Source organism: Ovis canadensis, chromosome X, assembly GCF_042477335.2.
Source record: "Ovis canadensis isolate MfBH-ARS-UI-01 breed Bighorn chromosome X, ARS-UI_OviCan_v2, whole genome shotgun sequence".
Classification (NCBI taxonomy): domain Eukaryota; kingdom Metazoa; phylum Chordata; class Mammalia; order Artiodactyla; family Bovidae; genus Ovis; species Ovis canadensis.
This window is the reverse complement of record NC_091727.1, coordinates 32,294,492-32,313,834: the sequence shown is the minus strand read 5'-3', so window position 1 is coordinate 32,313,834 and position 19,343 is coordinate 32,294,492. Positions and strand designations below refer to the sequence as shown.

Genomic DNA, 19,343 nt, shown 5'->3' with positions numbered 1-19,343 from the left:
TCCTGACTGACTATCTTTGGAAGAAATTATTAATCTTCTCTAAATCTGTTCCTCGTGTGTAAAAATGGACATAATATCTAGCTAGGTAAAGTTGTTATCAGGATTAAAAAATGTTGTTTGTAAAACATATAGCCCAGTTTCTGCTATTACACATTGTAGCTACTTAAGAAGTTGTTGCTATAACATAATGGAGGAAAACATTGGGAAAGGAGGATCTAAGCCATTTTATTCCACTTCTACCACCAGTTAGCTTTGTGGCCTTGCATCAATTATGTCATCTTTCTGTTCCTCATTTTCTTTGTCTATAAAAGAGAGTAAAAGTACCCAGCTCAGATGGTTTCTGGAAGTTAATATATGTAAAGTGCTTAGGACAATGTCTGGCACATAGGTAACACACAATATCTAGTTGTTGTTGTTATTGTAATTGTTATGCTGTAAGAGTTTGAATTTTTGAGGAGTGCAGTGACAAGTTTGTGCAGGTATTTTTAGCAAATACTGTATCTAAGTGGATCAAGAGTAGGGGCCAATGATTACTATTAAGATTACAGGCTAGATACTTATTCAACCAAAACTGCTTAAGGCAGTTGCATCTCTTGGATTCCCTTTCTTATTTTTTTTAACCATCCATTTGTGCTGCCCACTGTGCAAATATTTGATGTGCATGACTCATCTAGTAACTCGTGTAGTATGAGTTACTTTTGTCATTACTTGTGGATCATAGCATCATTTTTGTGAACCAAAAGCTTGGGATTAGCTCTTGCCTTTATCCTACCTAGCTTTGTGAAGTTTTAATTGAAGTACTGATCTCATTAACACCTGCTTTGGCCACTATCTTAGAGAAAACTTCCCCTAAAAATGAGGTTGATCATTAATGTAACAGATAGATAGAGAAGGAGGGAGAGGGAATTGAGATTGAAGTATCAGAAATTGGAACCAACTTATAGTACTGATTTACTTATTATCAGTTTCTGTCGCTGCCTAGTCTCATGCCAATAACGTGAGGCAGCAAAGGGTGAGTAATTTGACTCACCTCATATAAATAAAGCAGAGAAAAGTGGATATTCTTACTGCAACCTTGCTCCAGGGCTACCACTACTTTTTAAATTACTTAAAATTTATTGAAAGGAGTGTTAATAATATGTATCCATCCCAATAAAACAGAGAATTAAAGTTAACTCTTCCTTGTAATGTAAACAGCTTGGTTAGGTGTGCAGCATTGCAAAAAGCATTTAAGAACTGATTACACATGCCCTTGGAGCAGCTCTAGTAGCTCCCAGTTAAGAAGTTGTGTGCATTTTCTGATCAAATAGAACATAGTTTCCATAGTCCTTGGAATCGGCTTCATCTGAACTGTGTTCGCTTGGAACTATGCCACAGAAAGCAATTCGCCCCATGCTGGGCTCCTTTCAGGCTGTAGTGTGAGTGTGTAATTCACTGACACAGTGTGCTAATGTAGCCCCATTTTTTATAGGATGAGAACTAATCCAGTCTCTAGGGAGCTGAAAGGGGGCACAGCTTGTCCCCATAGAATATGTCCCCTCCCTTAAAAGCTATCACAAGGCAAGTTCCAGTTGAGTTAAAGGCTGTTGTACTCCCACAGGGAAATATATTCTATTGTAATTTCTACATTCCCCCAGTAACAGTCTGGTCTTTGTTTACTGAAGAGAGCTTTTATGTCATAAAATGGCATTTTTTTTTTTGACAGAGAAGCAGAATCATTGTTTTATTATAGAAATTTCCTCTTACACCAGCAAAAATAAATAGCTGGTCTCTTAACTCCTGATCAATGTCTGACACCTACCCCCAGCAACACTTCGCTGCAAGTGTATTAACACTCCGTAATAGCGACTCGACTCACATACCAAGAAATGATCTCCATAAATAATTTATAACTAAGCCACGGCATAAACACATAGCACCCAATCAAGGGCAGATTTTTCCCTTCCCCAGTCACATAATTTCTGAGAAGAAATAGATTAATGTTGGCCTCAGAATATGCAAAGTATGGTTTTTATTTTGAAGCATGAGACCCAATTGTTAAGCTTTTATTCCTTATATATATTCCCCAATCTTACATATCAAACCATGTTGATGTGAAAGTATGATATAAATTTGTGCATAACTCGCTTCTCTGTTTGAATCTCACCTCACCTTTGTGAGTGCACTCTCTCTCTCTCACAAACACACACGCACACATATTTTCCACTTCCTTATAAAACTCAAAGAGGTTTCCAAACCATTAAGATGGCATTCCTCAGCACCACTACATTACTGTTCACTATTCATGTATTGTCTTCACGTCATAACACTCAAAACAGTGAAGCTGGATGGTTGAAACCGGATGGATTAAAAATATCCTATAATATTTCCCAATTACTATTCCTATAAAGAAACCTGGATTAGCCATATTTGACTAATTTGTACCTAAGGTATTTGAATTCTTATAAATATATTTATTGCTTTAATCTCCCCAAGATTGGTTGATATAAATGTAATTACCCTCATTTTACAGACAAATAAACTGAGCCCAATTCTCTCCCTCTCTGTGCAACATGAATTGAACAGCTGTGCCAATTATTTTGATAATGCAAGTATTCACATCTACCATTTGAAGATAGGAAAAAAAAAACATTTGGATGCTTGAATTATACCAATTGAGTGTGTACATGAATTTAATCACCTCTAGATAATTGCTCATTGCTCCACTTCGCTTGCTGTATACAGGTAGCATCAATGAACAGCAACATCTCTTGCTCTGCCTCAGTTTATTGATGGCTGCAGTTGGCAATAAAAACCAAGATTCTTGTATCAGTACTTAAATAAGCGGCATCTCTAAAATGTTTTGAAGACATGGAGAGGCTGAAGAATTTTTAGCACAATCATTTGTTTGCTTTGACTCATTTTTTTTAAGGGATTAGTACAGTACTTGTCAAGCTCTCTCCGAGAAACGAGAGTATTGTCTGAACACTCATTTCCCAAAGACAGTATTATATGGCTGATGCAGTAATAAGACTAAAAAAGGGACACTGAAAAGTTAGGTTCACAAAATGTGGCACCATAATATTCTATTGATAATTCTTGTTACTACTGATACTAATCTTTAAAGTTATGTTTCTGGAGAAATCCCAGTTCTCATATTCTGAAAGTCTCCATTTATTCTTAAAGATTCTTTAAAAATATATATTTATTTATTTTTGGCTGCGCTGGGTCTTCATTCATTGCTGCATGTAGACTTTCTCTAGTTGTGGGGCGCGTGCTTCTCTAATCGTTGCACGAAGGCTCAGTAGTTGTGGTACATGGGCTTAGTTGCCCTGCATCATGTGGGATCTTCATGCACCAGAGACAGAACCCATGTCTCCTGCATTGGCAGGAGGAGTCTTTACCACTGAGCCCCCAGGGAAGCCCCTCCGTTTATTCTTTAGAGCAAGAATTTAAGAGTTTAACAAAGTATTCTGAATGCTTACTTCTTTCTAAACTGAAACCACAGTCCCTTTCTACCCTCATCCTATTTGATATATTACAAATAAGATAGAAAATCTGTTTGATAATTCTCTGGGATAGTTCTTTACAAGACTGGGGTTGAATTTATTTTACTTATATGCAATGGGGTTATTTTTTCCTGAAATAAAAGGATGCCTCAGGCTAAATTAGAAATGTTTTGCATGTTTGCATGACAGGAAATTTAGTCAAAGAGGATATAGATGAGATTTTTCTTGGATTGCTGCAGTTGAGTTTTTCAGTCTTCTCCTCAGAAGAACTTTGGATGCAATGGTGCAAAGTTAATAGTTCTAAAATGCCACTTTTATGTTGGCATTTCTCTGTTCTAAGACCTCTAAAGAGTCCCCATTGCCTTCAATGTAATGTCTTTATTCATCTCGTAGTCCCAGTCTCAGCCTCTTTGCCCAACTTGATCAGAGTCATCATAATTTTCTGCCCACTACAAAGCTGCCCTCCTCACTTCTGCCCAAACACCCTAGTGTATTCAGACCTCCATACATTGGTTTGAGCTCAGTCCTTGTCCTGGAAGCTCCTCTCTCTCATCGCTAGGTCATTATGGATCCCATTCATCCTCCCAAGTTACAGTCCAGGTTCCTGGTCGTCTGTGACACTTTCCCTGAACATGCTCATATTAAAATCCCATTCTTCAGAATCTCATTAGCATAGAGTCTGCAGTCAGTGGACTCTTGCATTTGTCATTTACATATGATCTTCCATTACTGGCTAGCTGCCTGTGTGAGCACACCTGTGTAGACCTGAGGGTCGTCTCCCTAACTCCATTGCAAGTTCATTGAAATCACTAGGGATGCTCTTTTATGCCATCCTATCTCACTCACAAGATACTTGCCCTACTCTGCTGTATTGTGCATAGAATACTGTCAAATATTTCTTGCCTGTTTGATTGACCAATGCTCAGTTATCTGTCATCTCGAGCATCCTTTATCAGGAATGTATATAGGCTTTGGACAACATCTTTTGGAAGCGAAATCAGAAGGTTCTGTACAAGGCAAAATATTAGAAACAATGCTCTCAAACAGTTACATTTCACTATTCATGTTATGTAATTTATCCTCCATTTTATTAATTTGGTTCACTTATAATTCAGTCTGCTGAAAAGGGTACTCTGATGAGATAAAAGAAAATTTATCTCGACCAGTTGAAGTTAAAATGGTTCCGAAATGGTGTTTTTCAAGATAGAACAAGAAATGAATAATGCAAAGCATGAGCAGGAATAGTTCTAAAATATGTGTATTGTAAAATAATTTCAGTTTTTCCCTTTCTTCTAAAATATATGTAGGGGTAAAAACCACTTATTGTATTGGGTCAAAATACCAAAAGCCTGCAAATGTGATACATGTGACAAAAACTGATCTTAAAACTGCCCCAATTATCCTTTGTCAATATTCTAAATTTACAGAACAATAGGGTTTCAAGACATGTGAACGATGGAGAATAACTAATAGATCTAATGTTGAACAGCTAAAAATATCAGCACCCTTTCTGTCAGCTTAGAACTGTATTTGCAAATCATTATCAACAAATTGTAGTCTGAAATTCTTCTTTCTTCTTGACTTTGAAATTATATTTCAAGATCCCTAATTTAGTACACATTATTTACTTACTAGCTTGTACAACTGAAATGAGTTTTCATTTTTGCATGTTAAGGATTTTATGAAATGGCAAGTAAATCAATCCTTCAAGTTTTCTGTGACAAAATAACTTGGAAATGATCATCATAATCTCTTTTTCAACAAAAAGAAAGAATTTATATCAAAAAATAACTTACTAATATTAGATTAATTTGTATTATACCATTATAAAAAAGGTTTCACATTTAGGAGGCTGAGGCACTTTCCTTAGATATCTATCACATTTTTGTTTATAAAGTTAGCAAAATGATCAGTAATATTTATAATACATGCAATGTTCAAATCATTTTCACACCCAGGGTGGAATTTATTTGGTAATTATCTTTCTTGTTTCCCATTTCTGTGTCCAGTCAATTGGTTAATCAGCAATTTTATTTATGGTTATCTGTTGACTATATTTCCAAGACAGAACTAAGAACTTCCAAGGAAGGAATTTCAGCCAGAAAGAATAAGGTGTCCAATAGATTACAAAAATCTTGACTCCTGTAGCTTCAATTTTTCTAGTCTTTATTGCTTCCCATTTTCTCATGATAAAATCCAAACTTTTTAAAAAGCCCACCATAAACTACCTCCATTATCTATGCCTATCTAAGTTTATCTCCCATTATTTCCAGCGAATCCTAGACACCAGCCAGCCCAGCTGAGACTTTATCATATCCTTGCCTTTACTCCTGCTTTCCATTTGCTAATAATGCTGCCCACCCCATGACCTAGCCAAATCTCCCAAGGTTCAAGGGCAGTGTGAACCATTTCTTCCATGAAGTCTTTCCTGAGAAGTTTCATATATGGTTCCTCCCTTCACTGATTCCTTTTAGTGGTTGTTTTTATTTTACCAACCACTTTGGTACTTTTGCGTGACAGTCTCTCAGATCCACATTCTAACTTCCTATCCTACCCTGGGAGGCCAAATAGCACGGGCAACAGCAATGGACCTGCTAACCCACTTGTTGTGTCTTCCTAACGGGAGGTACTAGTGGAGCAAAAGGTGACAAGAGAGAGAGTCCAGAGGTGACTAGGCTCCCTTACTGACAGCCACAGATCCTATCAAGGTCCTCTCCCTGCACCTACTTCTCAGATTCTGTTCAAGTCTTCCTATCTCAGGTTGTTGTTTTGTTTTGTTTTTTTTTTCTTTTTTTGGTAATATAGTTAAACTTAATTCAGATTTTTCCATAAGAGCACATGGAAAAACCTAAACGAACTTTTTGGCCAACCGAATACAATGTTGTGCTAAATTCAGATGTATAGCAAAGTAGATCAGTTATACATTTTTTAAATGCACTCTTTTTTAGATTCTTTTTCCACATAGGCCATTACAGAGTATTGAGTAGAGTTCCCTGTGCTATACAGTAGGTCCTTTTATTTTTTTTTTCCATTTTAATATATTTATTTTTTAAACTTTTTTTATTTTTTATTGGTATATAGCCGATTAACAATGTTGTGATTGTTTCAGGTGGACATTGAAGGGACTCAGCCATACATACACATATACATATATCCATTCTCCATCAAATTCCTCTCCCATCCAGGCTGCCACATAACATTGAGCAGAGTTCCTTGTGCTATATAAGTAATTGTGGTTGTAAATATAGCAATGTGTACATGAGTAGGTCCTTACTATTAATAGTTATCCATTTTATTTGTAGTAGTGTCTATGAGCCATTTGTTTATTGCAGGAACCCTGACTGATTTAGTGCTTAATAAGTTGGATAGTTAATTTTACCTCGTGTAATCCCATTTCATGTTCCTGTCCCATTGAATCATACCTGTATAATAATTAGATCAGACTATATGATAGCTATACTACATTATACTATTGCATAGGTACTTGTAACTGTATCCTAAAATCATAGCTTTTAAGTAGACCCTGGGGCCAAATTGCCTGTATTTGAAGTCCTACCACTTACTAACCTGTGATTCTGGACAGACTTCTTTTTTTACTTTCATTTTCCTTATCTGTAAACCAGGAATAATAATAGTACCTACCTCTTAGAGTATTATGAAGATTAAATTAAGAAATTTTTTATTTAGAATTTTGTACTTACATAACAGGAAATGTTTCAAGCATTTTATAGATATTAACCAGTTAATTCTCTTAACAAACTTAAGAGATAGATACTGTTATTATTTTCATTCTGGTGGTACAAATGAAGAAGAAAGTAGTTAACTAACTTGCTGCAAATAAGAAACCAAGTAAATGGCCCCCAAGATTCAAACTCAGGCAACCTTACTCCGGAATCCATTCCCATAACCACTAATCGATGATAGATTCTTCTGGTGCATGGCAAATGTCAAAAGGCAGGTATTGTTGTTGTTATTTATTTCTCACAGTATTGGTTCTTTATGAGCCTTTAGTATTTGCTAGATTATGAGTTTCTTGAAAAAAGAGGCCAAGTTTTATTTTTCTCTGTGTATTAGCTGAGTGCTTGGTATTTAGTTGCAGTTAGTAACTGTTTGTGAAAATATTAGCCATTTCCCATGTATTTCCCAAGGCCAGCCTAGTTTTAGGTAAAACTGATATTTAGCTAAAACTGGAAATGGAATTTGAGCTCTCAGCAGCCATTATTGTTGCCAGAACCACAGGTTCCCTTTTTGATCCCAAATTCTTTTCTCAGACAATTCACCTCTTTCCTGATAGGTCCCCCTGCTCACTTCTATCATCACAATGACTTTGCTTCTCCAATACCACTGGTGCTGAAAGGGTCCCATCTCGGACAACTTACAACCATCCTGCTCTGCTTTTCCTGACCAAAAGAGAGATTTTTCGCCCAAATATGTATCTTTTAGCTTCATGATTCCTCCTTACAGAAATTTAGAACAAGTTCTCAGGAACTAAGCAAGAGGCGTTTGATTGACATAATTTGCATTTAAATGTGTTCTTCACCATCACTAATTAACTGGTGTTTCACACAAGATATAGTACTCAACTTTTATTCTCTGCTTACTTCAGGGTTGCCATCAAGATTGGCTACATAATTTGTGAGCCCCAGTGAAAAATGAAAATGCAGGGCCCCTTGTTAAAATATAATAGAAAAAAAATTTAAGATGAAAACATGCATTAGTTTCATGTCCATGAACCTGGCCCTGCTTGAGGTCCCTGCCTACCCAGGGCAATTCTGACTCAGAAAAACTGGACATTTTTTTGGACTTAGCTTTGCTGTCTTTTGTAGTCCAAAAACTTGTCCCAAAGTTCCTTTTGGTATGTCTTTCAGGATTCCTGGTGACTTACTTTGCTGTCCAGTGTTGATGAACTACAAATGTAGAATGGAACCATCACCATGTAATACATATAAATAACCATCTTTTCCTTTGGTTCAATTTTAGGCCCAGTAAAAATAAGGGTCATGCTCTTTAAAAAAAAAAAAAAAAAGTAGCGGCATTTTTTTAAAATGCCGTACTAATTCACTTAAATTGAATCTTAAGAATTATATTAATAATGTTCAGAAATTATGAACTGTACATCCAGATGGTATATTATCTGGGTCTGAAGAGTTAATGAGAGGCTTAGGGACTAGAAGGGCAAAAGTGGGTGTATTCGTTGGGGATTGCATTTAAATGTCCTAAGCCAGGATTGAACAGCAAATTATTTTAGTAGAGAAAACAGCTATGTAAAATGAAATAGACAGGAAGCCTGAGAAGTTGGGATAATCACTAGACCCAAATGCAAGTCTAACCCAAAATGAAGGAAAAAAGAGAGAGAAAACTGGGTAGAAGTACCCCAGTGTGCAACCTGAGGAAGGGTCAGCAAAGCTGTCTGGGAGACATTGAGCTTGAGTCAGCCAGAGGGGCCCCAGGCCTCCTAAGAAAGGCTCTGCTTTAGTATCTCCATTACATTCAGTCCTTGGTGGGGAGCAGTCCATGGGAGGCTTGGCTTCTTCTCTCCAATGTAGTGATGGATTTCTAAATGCAGCAGCTGGAGTCCTCGGTCACTTGGGTCCCAGTCATAAAAGGCTTGCACATTCTTCTGGCCACCACAGTAGGTATTAGCAGCAATGGCACTTAAAGACCTGAAAGCATGAAATACTAGAAGAAAACCAGAAGAAATCTTCTTGACATTAGCCAGGACAACTATTTTTTGGATTTGATGCCAAAATCACAGGCAACAAAAGTCTAAATAGACTAGTGGGGTTGCATCAAACAAAAATGATTGTGCACAGCAAAGGGGAAAAAAAAATCAACAGAATGAGAAGACAGCTTTTGGAATGAGAGAAAGTATTTGCAAACGATGTATTTGATAAGGAGTTAAGGGAGGGAGGTTCAGGATGGGGAACACGTGTATACCTGTGGCGGATACATGTTGATGTATGGCAAAACCAATACAATATTGTAAAGTAATTAACCTCCAATTAAAATAAATAAATTTATATTTTAAAAAAAACAAAATATATAAGGAAATCATACAACTCAGTAGTAAAAATAATAATAGTAATAATTATCAGATTTAAAATTGGGCAGAGGACCTGAATAAACATTTTTCCAAAGAAGACATCCAAATGACCAATAGCTCTATGAGAAGTACTCAACATCACTCATCATCAGGGAAATACAAATCAAAATCACAGTGAAAATTACCGCACACCTGTTAGAATGGCTATTATCAAAAAGACAAGAGATTACAACTGTTCATGAGGCTATGGAGAAAAGGAAACGGAAACCTCCGTACACTGTTGGTAAGGAGGTTTCTCAAAAGATTAAAAGCAGAAATACCGTGTGATCCAGCAATTTCACTTCTGGGTTTATATCTAAAGGAAATGGAGTCAGGATCCCAAAGAGATATCTGCACTCCCTTATTCACTGCAGCATTATTCACAATGGCCAAGATATGGAAACACTTCAAATGTCCATCAGTAGATGAGTGGATAAAGAAATTGTGGTATAGGTATATTTACACTGGATATTATTAATACTTAAGAAGGGGGAAATTCTGCCATTTTTGATAACATAGATGAACTTAGAAGGCATTACACTAAGTGAAATAAGCCAGATATAGAACAGCAAATACTATGAAGTCTTACTTATATGTGAAATCTAAAAGCAGTGGGACTCTGAGAAACAGTAGAATGATGGTTGTCATGGGCTGAGGGTAAAGGAAGTGGGATGATATTGGCCATAGGCTACAAACTTCCAGTTATAAGATGAATAACTTTTAGAGATATAATGTAAAGCCTAGAAATACTAATAATGTCTACTTGAAATTTGCTGAGAGTAGATCTTAGGTGCTTTCATCATGCACAGGCACACAAAAGGTTAAGTATGTGAGATGGTGGATATGTTAACTAGTTTGATCGTGGTGATCATTTCACAATGTATACATATATCACAACAAATTTTATACTTCTATATATATTTTCTATTTGTCAAATCTACCCAAATAAAGCTGAAAAAAATCTGAAATATAGAGCTTAAAATTTACACACCAAAAAATTGTATAATTTAGACAAATAAGCCCCAAGGACCAAGTGAGCCCTACTTCCTTTAGAACACTCCCTTTGATACCCTAAATTTGGTTAGATATCTCTGCTGTATGCTTTGATAACTCCTTGTGCCTTTCCTATCATAATACTCCCTCAGTTTATTATAATTGCTTATTTACTGCCTGTCCTCACTACTAGTTCATTTTTTACTTGCGAATAAGTTTTCCTCCTTCACTGCTATATCCTTATGACTAGCTCAATGACTGGCATAACATAAATACTTAAAAATATTCACTGAAACCCAAATTGGGATACATTCTCCACTGGCCCATGTTCTTCAAAACAGTCAGTGATAAGAAATTCAAAGAAAGGCAATGAATTATTTCAGATTAAAGGTGACGAAAGAGATACATGAGGCTGGACCAGTAAATGAAAGGCAATTAAGGGAGTAATCTTGATATTATAAATAAAGAATGTAGATTAGGTTATAGTACTAAAGCCACATTGCTGCTGCTGCTGCTAAGTCGCTTCAGTCGTGTCCGATTCTGTGTGACCCCATAGATGGCAGCCCACCAGGCTCCCCCGTCCCTGGGATTCTCCAGGCGAGAACACTGGAGTGGGTTGCCATTTCCTTCTCCAATGCATGAAAGTGAAAAGTGAAAGTGAAGTCGCTCAGTCGTGTCCGACTCTTCGCGACCCCATGAACTGCAGCCTACCAGGCTCCTCCATCCATGGGATTTTCCAGGCAAGAGTACTGGAGTGGGGTGCCATTACCTTCTCCATGAAATTTCCTGAATTAGAAATTAAGCTGAGATTATATCAGAGAATGCACTTGTTTTTCTTAAAAACGAACACTGAAATATAAAAAAGACATTCTATCTACAGATTATTCTCAAATGGTTCTGAAAACAAATATAATATTACATACACAGATACTATATGTATATATGTAATATTAGAATGATAAATGGTAAAATGTGACAAAATATTAACAGTGAATCTGGGTAAAGGGTACATGTGAATTCTTGGACCATTCTTATGAATTTTCCAAAAGTTTCAGATTACATAAAAGTAAAGTGAAGTTAAATTGAAAGTCACTCAGTCATGTCTGACTCTTTGTGACCCCATGGACTATACAGTCCATGGAATTCTCCAGGCCAGAATACTGGAGTGGGTAGCCTTTCCCTTCTCCAGGGGATCTTCCTAACCTAGGGATCAAACCCAGATCTCCCACATTGCAGGCGGATTCTTTACCAGCTGAGCCACACACAGGAAGCCTATATAAAAGAAAAATGCTTTTTAAAAGGTATTTCTTGAATGAATGAAGGACAAAAGGCTAACCACAGTTAGAAGGTGCTTATGAAGAAGTGACCAACTGAGATGCTGGTAGAACATTCAGAGAAGTAGGGAAGTTCTGCCCAGCAGGAAAATATCCAAGTCAGTTTACAACGCACATGAGAAGTGAGGAAGTGGAGGACAATAAAGACAACTTTGAATTTGGCCCATCTATTTGCAGAGGCAGCCGAATGCAAGAATAGAAGCCTGAATTAAGGTGCTCAGTGAGGCAGTTGAAAGCTAGACAGATGATTAGCATCCTCACAGGTAAATCTCTTTCGATTACTAGAAAGACTACAGTTTAGAACCCACCTGACTTAAATGCTGATTTTCTTCCAGACATAAAGTAATTCTATAAACTCTCTCACCTTGTCAATCTTTAATGTTAATTTTTTAAGTTGTAAATAAGAGTCTAAGGTCTCCATTTTTACATAATATGTAAGTTGGATTCATGCTTATTTCCTGAAAATGGCAACAACTGAAAATCACCATAGGCCTTTGTTCTAAGTTTAACTATGTGAAGATTGTTGATTTTTGTAGAAAAATACTAAAAATATAACAAGTTTCTAGTTAAGGTCTTTGCTTAGACATATAAATACTAAATATTCAACTACACATATAGAGTTTTCTATTGGAGTATTATTTAGGTAGAATTTCATTTTAACAAATTACATTACAAAGTGTAATTCTTTCTAAGAGTCTAAAATGACCTACTTTTGGTATGCATGGCTCCATTGTTTAGCTGCTTTTTCATAGGATTGCTATTTATAACCACTTCTCTCAACCCTGGGAAGACTTAGTAGGATTAACGACTTCTGATTCACTTTGTATTTGAAGATTTTTTTTTTTCTCCATCTTTGCTCAGCTAGTGGAATCCATGATGAATTCTCATCTCCAAGGGGTAAGCTGTTTTTAGCAAAGCCCAGTAGCTGGCTTATGACTCCTTAGAAATAGCATTGATTCCTTTCTTCCTTTGTGCTTGTTTCTTCCCGAATGATAGATCCATGTAGATGTGCTCAATTATCATGCTTAGGTACTGCTAAGCATGTCATAGTTTTAGTTTTATTCACTTAAGTTATAAGTATCTGTGCTCATATAAGAAAAATAAGCATAATTAGCATTCTACTGGTTTAGTACGACAAATATAGACCACTAAACCCAGAATAAAGCATTTGAACAATGGAATACAACTGGAGGTCAAATGAGGATGAAGATTAGAGGAGAAAGAGAGTACCATCTGCTACCAGATTGGGGGCAGAAAATGGAATTTTGTAGATGGATATTTTGGAAGTGGGTAGTATGAGTAATGATTAGATCCAAAGTGTTCTCTCATCTGTGGGTATCTCAGATGAAGGTCATTGTATTTGAGAATTTATAGGATTATGAAACTAAGTTGTCAAGTCAAAGAAATTGTGATAGCAAATAGAGTACACTCAAAAGAAAACCAAATGAAAAGAAGAAATAGTTGTTCCTCCCATTGCGTGCGTGTGTCCTGTTTTTTAGCATGAAGATCTTTCAGTCACTGTTGTATACTATCTTAACAAAAAACAATGTTAAATGAATGTCATATTCAAGTCCTTCCCTTCAGTTTTGGAAAGAAAAGTCCTATTCTGCTCTACTGTGAAACCACTGTTTAATTAGTGTATTCAGTTCAGTTCAGTCAGTCATGCCCGACTCTTTGCGACCCCATGGACTGCAGCACACCAGGCTTCCCTGTCCATCACCAGCTCCTGGAGTCTACTCAAATTCATGTCCAACATGTCAGTGATGCCATCCAGCCATCTAATCCTCTGTCATCCCCTTCTCCTCCTGCCTCCAATCTTTCCTATTAGCATCTCATGAATCCCATATATATAATATATATTCACACATTATTACTATTGTACAGTTTCTTTTTTGAAATGGACGTTTGTCCATGTTGACCAGAAAGTGGGATAGAGCTATAATTTTGTTTTGAAATATTTTAGAAAGGCATGGTTTTATTGCAGTCTTGAATCTCCTTGGATTTTTAAGGAGGCTGCTTCAAAGGATGTCATTAATAATCTTCTCAGGTGCTTACAAAGTATGTGTCTGTCAGCAGAATTAGAGAATCACCCAACTAGAGAACAGGTTTCACAATACCCTGAGACCTATTTTGTTCATTAGAGAGGAAAATGGCTTGTTTTAAGTCTAAATTGACATGCTTGCTAATTTCATCAGTAAAAGCTGTTCATTGTGGTCAGGTTTAATTTAGAGCCTGGTAAGGTTCAGATTAGAGTTGATCAAGTTACTTCTACAACAGACTTCTTAAACGAACTTTGTAATCCTAAAAGAAGGGAAAAATCATAGCCATCCTTGGGGTTATGTATCCAGAATTTAGATGCAAAGAATGGCCTGGTTGTTTGAGGATGGGTTAATATGAAATCAAAGGAAAATGACAATAAAGATCATCTTTGCTATATAAAAATTTTCAAGTGTCATAAAACACAAATTTTTACTTAAATTGCATAAATCATGCCTAATGAGTTTATTTACTACTATATCTGTAAGACCTGAAACAGTGCCTAGCACTTGATATTTATAAAATGAAAGAATGAGTCAGTAAATAAATGAATGTATGTACTTTGCTAGCTCTAGGCATTTAGAGGGGAAGATTTGAATTTATGGGTTCTGGGTAAGTCTATTTTTCAAAAATCTATTATTGAATGTATTATACACTGAAGAGTTAGGAATTCCAAAGTAACTTTTCAGCTTGCTATGTCACAGATGACCAGAGTGTAACATTCTAATCCTGGAAAATATCTTTCGTAAAAATCTGTCTGTGACTATATGGTTCCTACTTTAGAATTTGTTCAGGACTCTCCAACTGACTTATGCCACTTACTTCAATAGCTGTCTTTGGCAATTTGTTCCATATTTCAAACACACTTTTGTGTAAAGAAACGATAAAAGTTAGAAACCTGAAAATTGGATTTTTCTTCTGAGCAATCACAGCTTACAAATGTGGAAAATTTGTTAAAAGTTAACCCCTTCAATTTTTCAATACAGAAAGGGGAAAATGCTCACAATAGATGGGCAATGTTTGGGTAAGTTCTTCCTATTATTTTAATAGCACTAAAAGCAATTGAGCTCAAATCACAGGCCTATTTCCTACCCCTTCACAAGAGAAACATTCAGAATGATCAAAACTTGGCCTTTCTAGATACAAAAGTCTTTAGAAAATCAGCACCAGTCAAAGGGCATAGTAGATAACTAATTTCCATGAACTTTACCATCTACCACATTTCACCTCTTGACTTTCATTGGCCTCATGTGGTAGTAGAAAGAGCATAAGATTTAAAACCATGAAGACTTCTGGCTTAGTTTTTTAGTGTGGTTATTAGGAGAATAAAAATGAGGAAACATGTGTAAAACATCTGTCACATAGCAGTTTTAAAGTAATGCAAACCAATAAAATGTATTCAGTTTTAGTACAAGGACAAAGGAGATACCTTACTTTTCCCAAACTTCTTTGAAAATATCAGTGGAGTTTTGGCCTTTCGTGTGGAGAAAATAGATGACAGAGGCAATAAATGGACACTTGAGGGAAGGAGAACATTGCTACCTATAAAGTATATATTGTATGGTCAGGCTACTCAAGATGGCTGTTCTCTTGCTCTCTGTATGGCCCTGACTGACCAGTGCCTGCATCACTTCTACCCTCTGCACATGACTGACTCCTATGTACAGTACCTGGCGCGGGCCCTGACTGATGATTGTGTTTATCAAAGACGCAATGAGGGGCGTGCCCTCTACTGGTCTCCCTGATAACTAATCAGCCCATCTGATATCATTTCTCCTGTAACTAGCCATCCCTCCTCCCTTCCCCCAATGCAGATTACCCTCACTTGCTACCCACCTTCTGCTATACATGGTGGGGTGTCACCCCAGGACCTTGCTTCAGACATGTAAGCTCCCCCATCCATTAGACCACTGATGTCTCTGTCACTGACTCTGGGCTCTTTTTTCAATCATGAAGTTGAGCAAGTGCAAGTTTTGTGGGTCTATGGGGTGCAGCCCAACATATATATATATACAAGTGAAAGTTGCTTAGTCATTTCTGACTCTCTGAGACCCCATGAACTATACAGTCCATGGAATTCTCCAGGCCAGGATACTGGAGTGGGTAGCCTTTCCCTTCTCCAGGGAATCTTCCTAACCCAGGGATCGAACACAGGTCTCCCACATTGCAGGCAGATTCTTTACCAGCTGGGCCATAAGAGAAGCCCATATATATATATAGTTGGCTTCATTCTCTTTGGTACTTTTGTAAAAGCAGTATTAAAGTCAGTTTTAATACAAAATACAAATACTAACTTCTAGTCTGATGCTTTCTAAGCTTGCCTGATGATGAGCATTAGAAAATTTGTTTAAAAGGTTGATTCACAGCCCTCCTTAGAGCCCATTCACTCTATAGTGAGGCAAAGGAATCAGTTGAATCTTACTAGAGTCAATTTTGGGAAAAGATTAATTTAGCTCATCTACATCATCTTCTCATTTTATAGGTGAGAAATTTTAAGCACAAAGAAGTCAAATAAGTTCTCTCTCTTAAATCACTTCTCTGTCTTTTCTGTTTCTAAAATATACACCTCAATTTTGACACTGCACAGCATGAGATTACAAGTATAAATAGCCATCAGTGTCTTAAATACATTTTCATAATTCAGAATTACATTGGTTACTCGTGGCACTCATATATTGGTGTACGTAAACCCAGGAACACTGAAATGACTCCATCTAAGCTCTTAACTAGTGAAGCAAACCCATAATCAAGATTTTCACTTGAAATATTTTTGGTATCGAAAAATGAAACACATTTCTTGTTAAATTGCTCTCTGTAAAGCCTAACACATTAGAGATTTATATCTAATAACATCTTGTTTTATTTCTAAAAGTGCCTTGGTTGGTTTTTGAGAATTACCCATAAAAGGAATGCGCAGTGCTGGAGGAACTCAGGATTGTTCCATTTGTTCCTTCAGGCAACACTGCAGGACTTGGAGCAGAGGCGCCCCCAGTTGGAAGAACTCATTACTGCTGCCCAGAATTTGAAAAACAAGACCAGCAATCAAGAGGCCAGGACCATCATTACTGATCGAAGTAAGTCTTTCTTTTAACAGGCATGTGAAACTTAGGGAAAGATGTATCAAAAGCTTCTATGATAACTTAAGTTCATACACCTCCATTATGTTTATAAAAATATTGAGACTATTGTAACTAAGGTTTTTCAGTCCATAATGTTATCTTTCAATAACCAAATGTAATTCCAGGAAATAGATAAAAGATAAAATTCATCAATCCAGATTTATGTCGTTGCAAAGCATGGAGTGGCGAGCATGGGTGTGGCAGAACACCCCCTCCTCCTCAGTTGTCATGTATCTGGGCTGGCATCCATGGAGATGCCATTCTCTCCCTCATATCCTTGGTTGTTGGTTCAAGCAGGCGGTTTCTTCCAGGACCGTTTTTTTCTTTCCTGTCTGCAGTGGCACTTTCAGATCTGGATGTCTCTCTGCTGCTTGTTTGCCCACATTGTGTAATATCAGAGATCTTTGTACCATTCCTCATGCCACACTGCAGGGGAGGTAGTGGGAACTTGGAGAGGTTCTTTAAGGTCTACCTGACTAGACATCGCACATACTCTCTTTACACAGGATGCTTCAGAGTGACTGTGCATGGGGTCAGAGAGAGGGCTAGGGAGGAGAGAGAGCAAAGGAAACTGCTCTCCATCACATTTTTCTCAAAGGCTCTTCTTAGAAATAAGGCTGAGGTCACCTCAGCTAGCAAAGTCTCTTGGATCTCCCTGGGTTTCTGCCCTTCCTTCCCCGTCTCTTCCTTCCAGGGATACATACTGATACTAAATTTTCTTACTTCCCCTGAAATGTCCCCTTATGTCCCTCCCCACATCTGGAGGAGTGTTTTCTAGTGCAGGAGGAGGGAAAAAAAAACCTTTGTTTAATCATTCTTTTTTTCCTTCCAAAGCTTTGTCTTACACCAGGCCTAGGCTTTTGAAACTTAAAAACCAAGAGTCTATCTCTTCATAATATACATTCTGTTGTGTCAACACTTTCCTGAGGAAATAGAAAGCAGAGTGTCTGGCTGCCAGTATGTTGGGGGAAGGGAAAGAGTAAAGAGAATCAAAAGTTCTGGTTAATATTTTGAAAGAAACATTTAATATTCAGAAAATACTACTCATGCTTGCATTTATTAGGTAAATAGTGTTAATAGCTATTATTTTGTTGAATACCTCCCATGTATCAGGCAGTATGTGAGATGTGTATGCGTATGTGTAAAAGCTTTACAAATTCCTGTTAGCTAAATTTCATAATCCCCATTTTATAGATGAGGAAACGGTTTCAGAGAATGATTAATCAAATTGTTCATGCTAACAAAACAAGCAAAGAGCAGATCTTGGAATTTGCAAATGTCTTTTTCTGGCTTATAAGTGTGTTCCTTTTAAAATGTTTACCACTTCTCATCTTGTTTTGTTGTTTTTGTTAATGACTTTAATCACTAGGACTAGGACTAAAGACTATTTCAATCTGCAATTATGGATGTTTAGATTCACTTTCTGAAGACATTTCCTCTTTGAGTTGTAGTGAATATTAATTAAAATAGACTTCTTGATTTTAAAATTTTAACTCTTTATTGTTGATCAAGCAATGTATTTGGATATATGCTGATGTATTATTAGGTGCCAGTAGCCACTACAACGGGCTCCCCAGGTGGCTCAACAGTAAAGAATCCGCCTGCCAAGCAGGTGATGGGGATTCTATCCCTGGGTCAGAAAGATCACCTGGAGAAGGAAATGACTACCCACTCTGGTATTCTTGCCTGGGAAATCCTGTGGACAGAGGAGCCTGGTGGGCTACCATCCATGGGGTTACAAAGAGTTGGACATGGCTTAGGGACTAACCAGCAGCAGCAGCTGCTACAGCAAGTAAAGTAAATCTTAGTAGCTTAGAACAGTAGAAGTTGACTTTTTTATTCTGGTGTATTCCACAGTAAGCAGCCCATAATGAAGTCATTCAGGGACCCAAGCCCCTTCTAACATAGAACATCAAAGTGTTATGCATTTAATTGGGCAGGTGAGGAACCAGTATTGACCATTGGCGTTTACTATGAGCCATGCCTGGAAGTCGTACACATTATTTTCTTCATAATCTGTTGGCTGGAATTTGTCACAGGGCCACATCTAACTGCAAGGGAAACTGGAAAATATTATCCAACGTTGAGTCCAGGAAAAAGAGCAATTAATTTGGAAAGAAACTAGTCAGTATCTTTCACAGCTAGTTTGGATAGGAAGAATGTGCTTAAGTTCTATAATTATGTGTAATGTATAGGATATCATTTCTATAACCAGCCATACACAAGCAAAATTGCCTTGTAATGACCAACATAGATAGCTGTCCAACTGACAGAGTGTTCCTCCCTCATA

At 37.1% G+C, this 19,343-nt stretch overlaps 1 protein-coding gene across 7 annotated transcripts in view; it reads left to right on the top strand.

Annotated features, from left to right (window-relative positions):
- DMD (dystrophin) overlaps positions 1-19,343 on the top strand; it is a 2,687,035-nt gene that overhangs the window by 2,011,864 nt on the left and 655,828 nt on the right. For all 7 annotated transcript variants that reach the window (XM_070291485.1, XM_070291489.1, XM_070291490.1 and 4 more), the window contains exon 52: positions 16,891-17,008. In XM_070291485.1, the coding sequence (XP_070147586.1) occupies positions 16,891-17,008 (118 nt within the window). The remainder of the gene's footprint in view (positions 1-16,890; positions 17,009-19,343) is intronic.